The 13,711-nt window shown below is 34.3% G+C and overlaps 1 protein-coding gene across 1 annotated transcript in view; it reads right to left on the bottom strand.

The window, feature by feature from the left end:
- Positions 1 to 5,302: 5,302 nt before the first annotated feature.
- The window catches only part of ACTR3 (actin related protein 3), a 61,931-nt gene continuing 53,522 nt past the window's right edge, over positions 5,303 to 13,711 (bottom strand). The window contains exons 9-12 of the mRNA XM_044242599.1: positions 12,078 to 12,170; positions 11,750 to 11,875; positions 8,009 to 8,092; positions 5,303 to 6,713 (exon numbers count right to left, since the gene is read on the bottom strand). Of these exons, the coding sequence (XP_044098534.1) occupies positions 6,618 to 6,713; positions 8,009 to 8,092; positions 11,750 to 11,875; positions 12,078 to 12,170 (399 nt within the window). The 3' untranslated portion in view covers positions 5,303 to 6,617. The remainder of the gene's footprint in view (positions 6,714 to 8,008; positions 8,093 to 11,749; positions 11,876 to 12,077; positions 12,171 to 13,711) is intronic.

Below are 13,711 nucleotides of genomic sequence, written 5' to 3'. Positions count from 1 at the left end.
TTTAATTTTCAGTAGATCTGCTACTAGGTACCTTAGTCTAGCTAATCTGGAGAGACACAGCCAAAATGTGCAAGAGCTCTAATACACTACTTGGCCTAGATCACGACAGTTCAATGTTTCAGAGGTTGTTCTGTATGAAGAGGGGTCTCTTTTTTCTTTCTCCTTTTTTTAAAGAGATCATTTCCTCGTAACATTCAATTCAGTCTCCAACAGATTTACTGAATTTTTGCCTCCTGCATTAGCTCAGCACTTTAGTCTGCTAACTGTGGACATCATGCATGATTTGGTAGACACATTTAAGGTCATTTGATACCTCCCTCAGATCAGCAGCATCTACCACAACGAGATCAGCTCTCCCAACTAAATGGCTCACTGCCAGATTTTGAGAAAACTAGTTAATAAACTATATGCTATTCCATATAAATAAAACATAAAAAGAATAATTACTAATAAGTCCTATTCTGGCCCTAACTACTAATATGGCCTTTGCCAGGTCACTTACAGTATCAGTTGTCTTCCCTCATCTGTAAAATGTGATTAGGACTAGACAAAACTCTGAAAATTCTGTATTACTGATGTCAGTCGTTTGCACGAGTGGTCTCAATCTTAACCGCATCCACTTTTTTCAGTCCATGTATGAGGACAGCAGATATGCCCATTGCAACCCACCACTATTTCCAACTTGCATACTAAAGTCACAACACACTCACCCAGACCACAATCACTAATTGTTATTCAGGCTCCTTCTCCCATACTAAAATATCTTCCCTACCTACTTTCCATCTACCAAATTCTTTTTTTTTTTTTAAGATTTTATTTATTTATTTGACAGAGAGAGATCACAAGTAGGCAGAGAGGCAGGCAGAGAGAGAGAGAGGAGGAAGCAGGATCCCTGCTGAGCAGAGAGCCCGATGCGGGACTCGATCCCAGTACCCTGAGATCATGACCTGAGCCGAAGGCAGCGGCTTAACCCACTGAGCCACCCAGGCGCCCACCATCTACCAAATTCTGAACTCACTGTTCAATGTCTTGGGAAAGTCTGTTCAAACAGAACTGCTCTCTAAAGTACTTTGGTCATCCCAAAAATGTACAAGAGATCCCAATTAAGCCATTATTGTACCAAAACAGGAGTCTCATATTTTCTTATAGCACAACCCTCTGAACATTTTTAATTTGTTTGTAAAAGATACTATGTACTCCTAATAAGAGAAAGGATGTACTCTCAATTCCAGTATCAACTTTCTAATAAGACCTCCAAGAAAGAGGAACAACCTACCGTACCAATGATTCTCATTCATTGAAAATAGGAGAAAATTTGGGGGCACCTGGGTGGCTCAGTTGGTTAAGCATATGCCTTCAGTTAAGGTCATGATTTCAGGATCCTGGGGATTGAGCTGCATCTCTTCCCTGCTCAGTAGGGAGCCTGTTCTCCCTCACCCTTTACCCCGCCCCACTCTCATGCGCTCTCAAGTAAAGAAAAAAGAAAAGAAATGGAGAAAGTTTTGATTTAAGTCATCATCTCTAATATATCTCAAAATGGGATCTGGGTTAAGAGAGAATCAAAACTGGTCAACAGAAGCAAAGCTAGAAATTAGTAGAGTTCCTACTGCTGATAGTGAATGGTACCAAACATTTCAAAGCATTTCAGTTAGCACTGTACAATGCTCAGATTTAGAGTGCACATTATATTACAAAGATTTAAAAATGACCATAAACTAGATGAAGAATTACTGAAGACTCACTTCAGAAAATTTATAATCACTTAATAATCCTCCACTGTTTTATACAGATATCACTGTTTTAAGATAAAATCTAGAGAAACAGAAAAATACAGTAATTTTTACTTTCTTGATAAATATGGGTATCTTTTAAAGGACCAAAAATTATATACACAATTCAAAGTTTTAATATCAAAATGAAGGATGGATTTTATATTCACTCATCCATTCATTTATCAAACACATTTAACTGAACCATTCCTATGTGCCAGGTAATATGTAAGGCAATAGAAATACCAAATGAATTAAGAATGATCTCTATTGTGTAATTACTTTCTTCAACTATTGTTGGATTTAATATTTCTGATTGTTTTAAGAATGCCAAGAATACATAAAAGATTAATTTCAAACTGCAGCCACACATTTAACTTTTACCATATTTTCCCCCCTCAAAACAACCACCATCATCTTTATGAAGAAAAATCCTAGGCTTATGAAGACATCTCTGAAATCTCACTCCTCTGTGTATTTATCACTACACTAACCTCTGAGCTCAGCGCAGAAAGTTTTATTCATAATGAGACACAGTGCCTGAAACACAGTATGCAGTCAAGAAATGTCTCTTCGGATTGGGAGCCCAAACCCTGATGCAGTACATGGGTGGTATAAATGAGTTGTAGTGTTTGAACAAATGTGAAACCATTTCAATTCAGCACCTTAATTTTAATGTAATGTATAAAAGTCACCAAAAGTGATGGAATGCTGAAATACAGTAAGGATCATTTGTTAAATCAAAGTTAGAGTAACTGTTTTCTAATTTTTAACTTTCTCAGTTTTTTCCTTCAGGTGCCATTTTTGCTAAATCACTCATTTGTATTTTTGTACCCCCTTTTTTTTTAAACTGCTGCACCATTCATTAGAGCAAGATTAACACAATTCTGAAACTGAATAGGTGTTATTTAATTCATTTAATTCAGCTCCAAGTTCCAAGTGCGTCAGTTAAACTGGGTTATGGCATGGAGAGTACCACAGACAACCACAGACTTTAATTTATTTCTGTTAAGATTCTATTAAGACCAAGCACATTACAATAAAGTGCCGGTATGCTGATAAATAAATACTATGGAAGAGGAATGAACAATATCGAGGACTCATCAACAAAGAATAGCAGAAATCCTTTTTCACTCAAGTCTCCAGACCTTCCTACAGATCTAAAAATTCTTAAGGTCAGCTTAAATGTGATATGGGCCTAATTACAAAAACAAAGTACTTATTTTTAGGTTTTGCTATGAGAGTTTCGCATAACTTCTTGCTGACAAATCTGCCCGTGGCCGGGGCGCCTGGGAGGTTCAGTCCATTAGGCATCCGCTTCGGCTCAGGTCATGATCCCAGAGTCCTGCTCAGCAGGGAAGCTGATTCTCCTTCTGCCCCTCCCACTGCTCTCTCTCTGTCAAAAAAAAAAAAAAATAGACTATATCTTTAAAAAAATAAAATAAAAAAAAGGGCAAAAAAACCTGCCCATGGCCAAGTGTATAGGCTACATGCTATTACACTGAAATATGCTCTAGGGCATAGAGAAGTAGAGGTTTCACTCAGAGTTTGTTAAGTATGTTGGTTTCTGTGTACTTTAGGTAATATATTTAGTGACATTAACCCCAGTCGGGAAATCTAACAGCTTCAGAGACTGCACCAGGCTATCGGAGATACCCAGGCACGGTGATATGAACAAGGTAAGGGAGTAGAGGGTCACAGGAGTCAAAGCTTGAGCTGGTAACAAAAGCAGAAATACACTGGACTTTATCATGGACTGATTAGTCCAGTATTTAGAGGAACAAGAACTCTTTACAATAGCACAAATACCATATGACACTAAAAATAATTTCATCAACAATGTTACCTGGTACCACCTTTATGATTATCTGAATGAAGAAAGTTTCTATTTTGTAGGTATATTCTCTAGGACTTCTCTGTAGAAAATAAGTAAATAAACAATATAATAGCCTATTATCCCTATCTTCATATTATTTCTGAAGCTAGTTCTACAAATAACTGCAAGAACAGTTATTTCAATTTGTTCAAGTAGCTTTGAAAACAAACCAAAAAATTATATTGGTGGACCTTAACAATACTGGATTGTTCTTTTTTATCAAAAAAGGCGGCAGACAGGAAGGTGATCAGTTGCAGTATATGCCACTTACTAATGGGTAAAGATTAAGTTGTGAAAACCGGCTTACTAAAGAGTAGGCAAACTAGAGAACCATTATCTACTTTATTTCTGTCCATTAATATTTCCCAATTGATCAAAGCTCTGCCTATTAAAATGGAGACATCAGAAAACACCTTTACTATCACAAATGAATCAATTCTAATAAATCACAAAAACTGCATTGTTAATCCATATATCACCTTCTATGTAAAGTGAATTAAGGTCCAGAAAATACAAAGAATTTGTTGAGGATTATACAACTGTATCTTCCATGTTTTAATAACAACAAAAAATAAAAGTTGAAGGAGTTCTATCATCAATTTGTAGAACCAGAATAAAAATTTCAGTCACTGGTCTCTTTTCCAATGTACCACACTCAAGCAGCCAGGTATCAAATCAGTGTTACAGATCTGAATTAATCTTGGCCAGAATCTACACATATATAACCAAAGGTGCTGTAAAATGAAAAATGATATACAGTAATAGGGAAGATGTAAAGAAGTAAGAGCACTGTTTCTCTCATACTACAGCTCAGTCCCAGAAGAGCAGAGCAAAAGGGCCAACAAGAAATATAGTAAAGGTTTGAATTTTCTTGTTTCCCTAAAATATATGTAAGTTCAAAGGAAAATTTTTGATTCAGATTTTTTTAATCAATCAGTTAACATCTTTATATAAGTATGTATGAGACTGTAATCTGTAGCTCTGTAAACATGTCTTTTGAGCTTACTCACTTACTATTCAGTAACACTAGGTGGAAAGGACATATTTAAGGTAATGCTAATAATACTTTATTGGACCAGGAGGATGAAATCTTTAATGCTTATCCATTTAGCTCTGTTATCAAAAAAGATTTGAAAAGCAGAATGAAGAACAGTATATGTAGCAAACTCCAATTTGTGCTAAAATAAGGGAGCTATACTTCTTTCCATATGCACAGAAAATTACAAAAACACAAAGACATTTCTAACTGAAATGAGAAAATAAGACAAGCTAGGGTGAACAAGAAAACTACTTTCACTATCCACTCTTTGGTACTGTTTGAATAGTTTTTCTTTACATGTTCATGAACTATTTTTAATAGGGAGGAAAAAGTAAGATCTTTGATTCTGATACTATCACTACCAGAGGATATACACTCTGCTCTTTACACCCAAAGTTTCACAGAAATGATTAATATGATTTTAAATACCCTGCTTCATTTTAAATAAAATCTGAAGTTTACTCCTCAATTCTATCTTTATATTAAACACAAATAACAAAGACCCTTTACTTGTTCTTTAACTTTTAGATAGACGTATACTAATTCTCTGTGCGTTTTCACGGATAATGAAGTTCAAGTATGCACTGGCATTAATGCTGAAGTTCAAAAAGGCCTAAAAAACATCTTCCATTTTTATTCTTCTATAAATATAACTGGTGAAATTTCAAGTTCACAGGGTATTTTCTACCATACACATTATAGAGATTTCAATAAATCCTACTATTCCAACAGAAACAGAAATCCTATAAGATACATAAACCCAAAATAGAATGACACTGCTTCTAAAAAAAAAAAAAACTTTAGAAAAGGTAATTCAGTTTTAATTTATTTTCATCACTTTTTCTTCATAATCCAGATATTTTAAAATGCAAAGAAAATTAACTTTCCATGGTATGTCAGGGACTGGCACTAAAAAAATTTTCAGACTGCAAATGAGTTATACAAATGAAAATATCAAATGGAGATCCAGTTATCAAAATGAAAGCACTCAACATATTAAAAGTTCACAATTATTTGTTTAGAGCACATAAAAAAGTCAGCTTGCTAACCAATTGTGATTTTAAAGAATTATAGCAGAGGTTTGAAGAAAATAGATTAGTTAACTTATAAAGAGATTAAAGAGCTTGAAACAAGTATTAAAAAGAAATTTGTGCCTTTATTAGAATGGTGTTAGGCTTTAAATATACCAATTTTGGTAATCAAATTTACTTTTAATAAGAAATGACACTACAGAACTGCAGTACTGGTCCAACAGTCTTCTCTTTACTTTTCCTTTAAAGCAAGAAACAGGATTCGAGTAGTCAGAAAGCACTAGCGGGCATCAGTTAATCCAAGATACTAGCTTCTTAGTTCCAAAAGCACTTGCAAAGAAAACCATTGGGGGGCACAAGGGGGTGGAAGCCATTTGTAATAACTGGAATCCCATGAGTGTGTGTACGCCAAGTCTCAGGAGGCTTTTTTTTTTTTTAATTTATCCTTTACTTGGTCACTTGATTCTCCTCAAATACTAGTTTTTCTTTGACTTTTTTCCTCAAAGTATAAAAAGTATGAAATATAAACAAGCTCTTGCATTGCACACTTAGAAGTGTACAACTCAAGCATTATAGAGCTATCTACATACCGATAAATCCCATCAAATCTTGGATAATTCAATAATATACAAAATATCAGGGCACAGAAAGAACTAAAACCCACTTCTTTTTGTTACACATAAGATTCAAATATTCAGTCTAAAGAAAAACACTTAATCATTTTGGCTCTCCTCTACATTCGCATGTTGATACACTTATTAAAATATTCCTGTATAATTATGTTTGGTCTTCTTACTTCAAGTCAGGTTTAAAACCTCAAAACCAGCCATCCAGACAAAACAGGTAATCAGAAAGATTATTTCTTCCCCACCTCCCTAACCCCAATAATTATGAAATCAATTTTACGACATGACTCCAAACACTGGATTGTGACGACAAATGCTAGGTCCAATTTCTTCATAATCCTTTTTGGTGTGGCATACTTGGTAGAACTCGGGCTGAAAATAAAAACATGTATTTTTACAAAGGTCAAAAGTGTACCAGCTCTCAAAATGCTTTAAAATAGAACAAAATGTTTACTATTAGTCCATCTGGGTATTTAAATGAAGCTTAAAAATTCTAGAAATCGTGGCTTAAAAATCAGCTACAAATAGTTATCAGAAATGAAAAGCAGGATTTAACACGTGTCCTAACACACATCCTCCTACCTCAACATGATTCGGACATTTTGAGGACTGGAAGACTGATTCTCAAAAGCTCAACTATTCTGATGAGATTTCCCCACACTGTACAATAAATCAATATTCTAAAAAAGCAGCATTAATTTAAAATGTAAATAAGGGGCACTTAAGAGGTGCAGTTGGTTAAATGTCTGACTCTTTAGGCTCAGGTCAATGATCTCAGGGCCATGGGATCAAGCCCGCATTGGGCTCCATGCTGAGCACTGAGGAGTCTGCTTCAGATTCTCTCTCTCTTCCTCTGCTTCCCCACTCGCACCGTCACTCTCTTTCTCACTCTCTAAAATAGATAAAATTTTTAAAGTAAAATAAAATATAAACTCCTCTTAGTCATATACAAAAACTTCTAGACTGTTTCCTCAATAAAGGTCTGATATAGACAGAAGCTCTCTCTCCCTTAACTTCTTCAAAGGGCAAACTTACAAACTCATCAGGTTATGTGGAACAAAAGGAAGATAACTAAAATAAGGAAGAAAGTAACTACCTCTTATTTTTCAATGGTTTTAAAAAATCCAAGTTTATGTAATTTTCAAAAATTCAGATAAAACTTCTTTATCTTATTGAATACTCTGTGTACTACAAGATAAAACACTGATATTTAATAGACAAATGATGTTACATTATCTTTTAAAGAGGTTTTAAGGTTTTGTTTTGGGGAAATGGCCCTTAGAATAATTCCCTTTACTAACTTTTGAACATCATACTTCCTATGCAGTGATCTTGATGTTTTTAAATATTTGCACAGAAAAAGCAATGACCTTCTGATATCTGTATCATCACAAGATTAAAAGAACTTTACCTACAGATTAATTTTAAAACCCTGAAGTGTTCACTCTAAAAAACTGTCTAGCAAGCAAAAACTAAAATCCAAATAACTACATTTTAAAATACTATGTACATACAAACGTTTCTAAGTTTAAAACTTGCTCATGCAATCTACAGCTATATGCAGATAAATTTAAAGAAATTTCCCTTGTTATTCTACACTGCATAAATACTGTATTTTTTCTCTCTGGAAAAAAAAAATCAAATTTGAAATATAAGCTTTATCTCACCGTGGAAGCCAGCATGGATCCTCCAAACCAAACTGCATATCGCTGCATGTGATGTGTAATGACTTGTACATCAATAGGTTTTGGCTAAAAATGACATAGCAAGAGCAGTTCAATAGTAAATTCAAGTAACAACTTCTGTATCATTTAACTGTAAATGTATGTAACACAAAATTGTGTACTCAAAAGTAAGTAAAACTTCAGAAGAGGAAGGATGCATATAAAGCAAAACAGAATACAACAGAAACAAATTAAGCTAATTTTATTTTTAAAAAGTAGTAATAGCCACACTGAAGTGGGGAAAGAAACTAACCCAAGTAACTTATGAACACAGGATTATGACTAGCCCTCTGTCTTAAGATAAAAACGAAGTAGGGTGACTGGGTGGCACTGTGGGTTAAGCCTCTGACTCTTACAAATACGGAAAATTGGAAGGCTACAATGAACTTCTGGTATTCTGGAGCTAGCAGTATCACTATGAATTAAGTTTTTAATTTATATAAGTATAAAACTGGATACAGATGAGTGTGTATATGCATGTGCACAAACACCTCCCAGTTCTGACTCCCAAGAAGGCCTAAGGCAGTGACCCAATAACAATGAATATTTGGTTCCTTTTTTTAAAAAGATTTTATTTATTTATTTATTTGTCAGAGAGAAAGAGAGCACAAGCAGGAGGAGTGGCAGGAAGAGGGAGGAGCAGGCTCCCTGGGGAGCAAGCAGCCCAATGCAGGGCTCAGATCCCAGGTCACTGAGATCATGACCTGAGCTGAAGGCAGACACAACAGACTGAGCCACCCAGGCAATCCCCAAAATGTGTTTCCTAAATAGCATTCTCCACTAAAAGAAACAAGGGTGTCTCCAGAAAGGAAGGGGTGGGGGGGGGAGGCTGATTCCAATATTGGAGAACAGAAAGTACAAGATGAATCTGAATTGTTCTGCTCTATCAAGGAGTAGCAAAGAGCCTAAAGAATACTAGGGACACATCAAAAGGACAAAAAGCTACCTTTAATGGCTCCCACTTGCCAAATCTAAGAAAATTTGAGCATCAAAATTAAAGATATTAATAGTATTGATACGCTAATATTTTATTGCAATGATATTAGTGATACAGCCTAAAGAAAAATATGAGAAATCAGGTTTTTATAGAGGTATTACTGAATGAATGAATGAATGAATGAGAAGGGAAAGCTCTTCCTTACAGTAAAATGAGACTAAAAACCATAGAAGGAATAACAGAATTTGCAAAATACCAGTTGGCAACTACCACATAGTGGTAACTATTTTAGAAAAGAGAAATGGATATTAAAATCAGTGGTTCAAAGTCTGATAAGAAACATGATAGCTACATAGTCTGAAAGTATCTTCCTGTAGTATTCTTATTACACATAAAGAAAAAATAACAATTTTATAGAGAAACCCAGCAGACACAACTTAAACCATCTGATCAAAATTAACATCTGGGACAAATTACACCATGTGTCTAGTGATACAACAAACTAAAAAAGGATACAACATCATTTCTGTAGTATTACTGCCAAAAGTACATAATCTAAACCTAACTAATCATGAGGAAATACCAGAAAATTGAGAAACATTCTGTAAAATAAATGGCCTGTATTCTTTAAAAAAAAAAAATGTTAAGGTTAAATAAGAAAGACAAAAAAGGGGTTTTGGGTGGCTCAGTGTGGAGTCTGCTTCAGATTCTTTCTCCCGCTCCCTCTCCCTCAAACCCTCTCCACTCAAGAGCACTTACGCACACTCCCTCGCTTGCTCTCTAAAATGAATAAATAAATGGAAGAAAGGAAGGAAGGAAGGATAAATGAATATAAAAGAAGACTGAGTACTTACTCCATATTGAAGGGACATGATAGCGAATTAATGAACTGAAACATGCAATCCTAAGATTGGATTCTAGACCAAAAAAAGGTATGTTTTTTTTCTCCCTTTTGCCATAAAGGACAATAATGGAAGAAGTGGTGAAACGTGAATCAGGTCCGTAACTAGATTTTTTACTTTATCAGGTTAGTTTTGTGACATTTGCAATGTCCTGCTTGAAGACGCACACACTTAAGTATTTAGGCATGATGGGACATTATTCTTCCAATTCATTCTCAAGTAGTTCAGAAAAAATATATACACACATATAGGTATGTGTGTTTATTTGTGTATGTAGGTATCTTTGTAGATATAGAATAAAGCAAATATAAAATGCTAACATTTGGAAAATCTAGGTGAATGACATACAGAAATTCCTATTAGGTTCTGTACGTTTTCTGTAAGTATGAAATTATTGCAAAATAAAAAGTTTAAAAATATTTACATGTCATAAAAAATGGCATTATTTTTTGATTAAGTTATTTAGTTGTCATTAAAAATTACAAATTGAAAGGCAATAAAGTCAGATTTAGATACAGATACATAAAAATGTGATGAAAATCCATAAAAATATAAAGTAAAAGAAAAAAGAAGGCAGAGTCCTCCAGTAAACTGGATTTCTCCTTTATCATTAATGTCAGTACAGTGCTAATATCACTGAGGGGGGATAAAAAGTACTCATTTCTTATTTTGAAATGTACAAAAAGCCTAAAAATATTAAATTTTTACTTTACTAAAATACTATACTAATAAACAGCATTTGTTTCATTTCATTTATCTATAATGAGTCCATTACAAACTAAACAACTACTTTGAAACAAACTTTTTTTACTGTGCTCCAAGGGTAAGTTTAAGATAATCAAAATTTAGGGACTGAAAACAGTCAGCTGTCATGCAATTTCTAAACAAGCAGCAAACCATAGAGGATTATGTTTTATTTTTAAATAATTCTGACTGACTAGTAGTCTCAGATGAAGCCCTAATTCTTGATAATTCTCCAAGTTGAATAAAGCTTGTTTTTATTTAGCAATGTATCCTCTAAGTCAATATTTTGCTTCAATATTCTAAACTGAACAAGGATGAAACACAACATTTACTGGAAAACTCTCATAAATATAGATAGCAAGCATCTGAGAATTTAAATTCATTTTGATTTTGACAGCAAACCCAAAGTCCAGGACATGTAAAAGAAGTTATTTCTGCTAAACCACCAACTGGATTTCACACTATGAGGCTGCTGTGGGAAAGCTAGAATGAGTCTGTGCAAGCAGGATAAACCTCACAACATCAGCTTCTCTATCAACTAGGCTTCGTTGTCCTGCTATAGTACTCTTTAAAATTGTGTGGGTCCTTATGGAGTATTATCCCTAAAATATGCAAGGAATTCTTCTCTATGTAAGTTATCCATGAGATATGTATGAAATATTGTCACTCACACAGGCTAACAATATTTTCCATAAATGTTGATACCACCCTAGAGGAATCAAATGACCAATTAAGGACATGATATTCTTGAACGATTTCATGTATGTAAATCCTTTAAAACAATGTTTTTCTGAATACATGCACAGTTAAAAACATGACCTGGGTAACCTAAATTCATGATAGCAACTACCCTCAGGAGGAAAAAGAAAGGATGGAAACCAAACAGAGAAAGGAAAAGGTCTAAGGAAGGTAAGATACTCTTTTGGTAATATTTTATTTCTTAAAATAAGATCTCATTATGATTAACCACTTTCCATTAGAAAACCTGACAGAAATCCTCTTATTTCCCTAAATAAAAGCAGAAGTTGGCAGACATTTCCCATCCCCACTACAATTATCAAGGCACCCTCAACCCTCCCACCAATATCTGAAAAAACCAACCTTCAATCTGCCACCACTCAATTCCTCACTTAATTTCAGCCTGGCATCTACAGTTCTTTTCAAATCTCTTTGCAAGCGACGTCCAAAGTCCCTGAACATGGTTGAACCTCCAGAGAGGACAATATTCTGTATCATTGGAGAAAAATAAATAAGTACGATTTTTATTTAGAAAGAAAAACAAAAAATTTTAAGACATATGAAACAGTACTAAAATCTTATCATAGGCTTTTGAAGAGAGGATTTTTAAATTTAATATTCAACAATGGACAGAAAAATAAAGAAGTTTTTTTAAAAGAAGACCTTGAACAATTTTGCCGTAAATACTGACCTTGTAGAGTGGACGTCTGACATCGATAGGGCAATTCTGAATTACTTCATCTACAACTTCTGAGATAGGTTGAGTAAAGTCTGGATTAGCAAACTGAAAAGTAAAGGTGGATACATGATAGAGATTAGATCGCTACTTAAACATCACAATAAAAAATTAATAAAGTTTTGAGTTTTAAAAAAAAAGGACTTTTTACAAACATAAATTCTGGTCTCTAACTCAAAATTAAAGACTCTGAAATCAGAGATTTCAGAAGAAATCAAATTATAGTGATGATATATACCATTTCATAATCATCAGAATAGCAAAAATGTAAAAGCACACATATACCATGAGCTGGTAAAAACCCGGAGGCATGCACATGAACAGCACTCTGAAAATCTGAGTTGACCAGCACATTCGTATTTGAGGTCAAAAAAGGAAATGCCCAGTCTTCTCATTTCAGCTTTCATACTGTTAAGTGTCCTTTGCATGATCTATTTAGTGCCACAGCTTCCACATTTTTGTGGGTAATTCTGCTATTTAAAAGGGTCTCTGGGGCACGTGGGTGGCTCAGTCGGTTGGGGGTCTGCCTCTGGCTCAGGTCATGATCCAAGGGTCCTGGAATTGAGCCCTGAGTCGAGCTCCCTGCTCCACAGGGAATCTGCTTTCTCCTTCACCCTGCTTTTGTGCTCTCACTTAATCCCTCTCAAATAAATAAAAAATCTAAAATAAATAAATAAAAGGTTCCCCAATCACAGTAGTGCCAAAGTGCTATCTACTATTCTTAAGCTTAAGGCTATGATATATGTCATGGAGAAAATACAGTTCTGGATAAGGTTCATTCAGGCATGAGTCACAGTTTTGCTGTTGGCCATGGGATCAAGGCTAATAAATCAATGATATATACTAAATAGTGCATCTTTAAACACAAATAATAGCTCTATGTTCACCTGACAAAAGTGTTGTAACCTAAAACTCCAAGAACCTAACCCTGTTTCCTGCTATGAGCAATGATTCATTATTCACTAATTGAGTGTTCACAGCAACTTTTTGGAGTATCTACTGTAAATAATGAGAATAAACTGTATACTCACATGATGATATAACACAGTTAAACTATTTCCAACAGCTGACACTCAAAAGCAAAACTCATTTTTTAAAAAGCTGACTTCAAAAAAACTTCAGTGATTCCATACATGTAAACCCTTTAAAAATATGTTTTTCTGAATATATGTACAGTTAAACACATGAACTGGATATACACTAAAATTTAAAACAGCAACTGCCCTTCAGAGGAAAAAGAAAGAATGGAAACCAAATACAGAAAGAAAAAGGTCTAAGGAAGAGAAGACACTCTTTTTGTAATATTTTACTTTTTAAAATAAGATCTCAATACGGTAAATATTAAAATATTAATATGTATTTATTTGGAATGGAAGGTACATGTATTACACAAAACTTTTCAGAATTCTTTAACAGACTGGATAAGGTGTGAGGCAGAAAGCAATGTGACAACTTCAATTATTATGGAAACAGAATGAGGTTAAAAATAATAATTTTTTTAAAAATGTTTATATATAACAAACAGGCTTACCAGATAAAGGGCTAGTACCCAAATTCCATAAAGAACTTATCAAACTCAACACCCAAAG

Source organism: Neovison vison, chromosome 3 (genome assembly GCF_020171115.1).
Source record: "Neovison vison isolate M4711 chromosome 3, ASM_NN_V1, whole genome shotgun sequence".
In the NCBI taxonomy this organism is placed as follows: domain Eukaryota; kingdom Metazoa; phylum Chordata; class Mammalia; order Carnivora; family Mustelidae; genus Neogale; species Neogale vison.
This window is presented reverse-complemented; position numbering and strand designations above follow the sequence as displayed.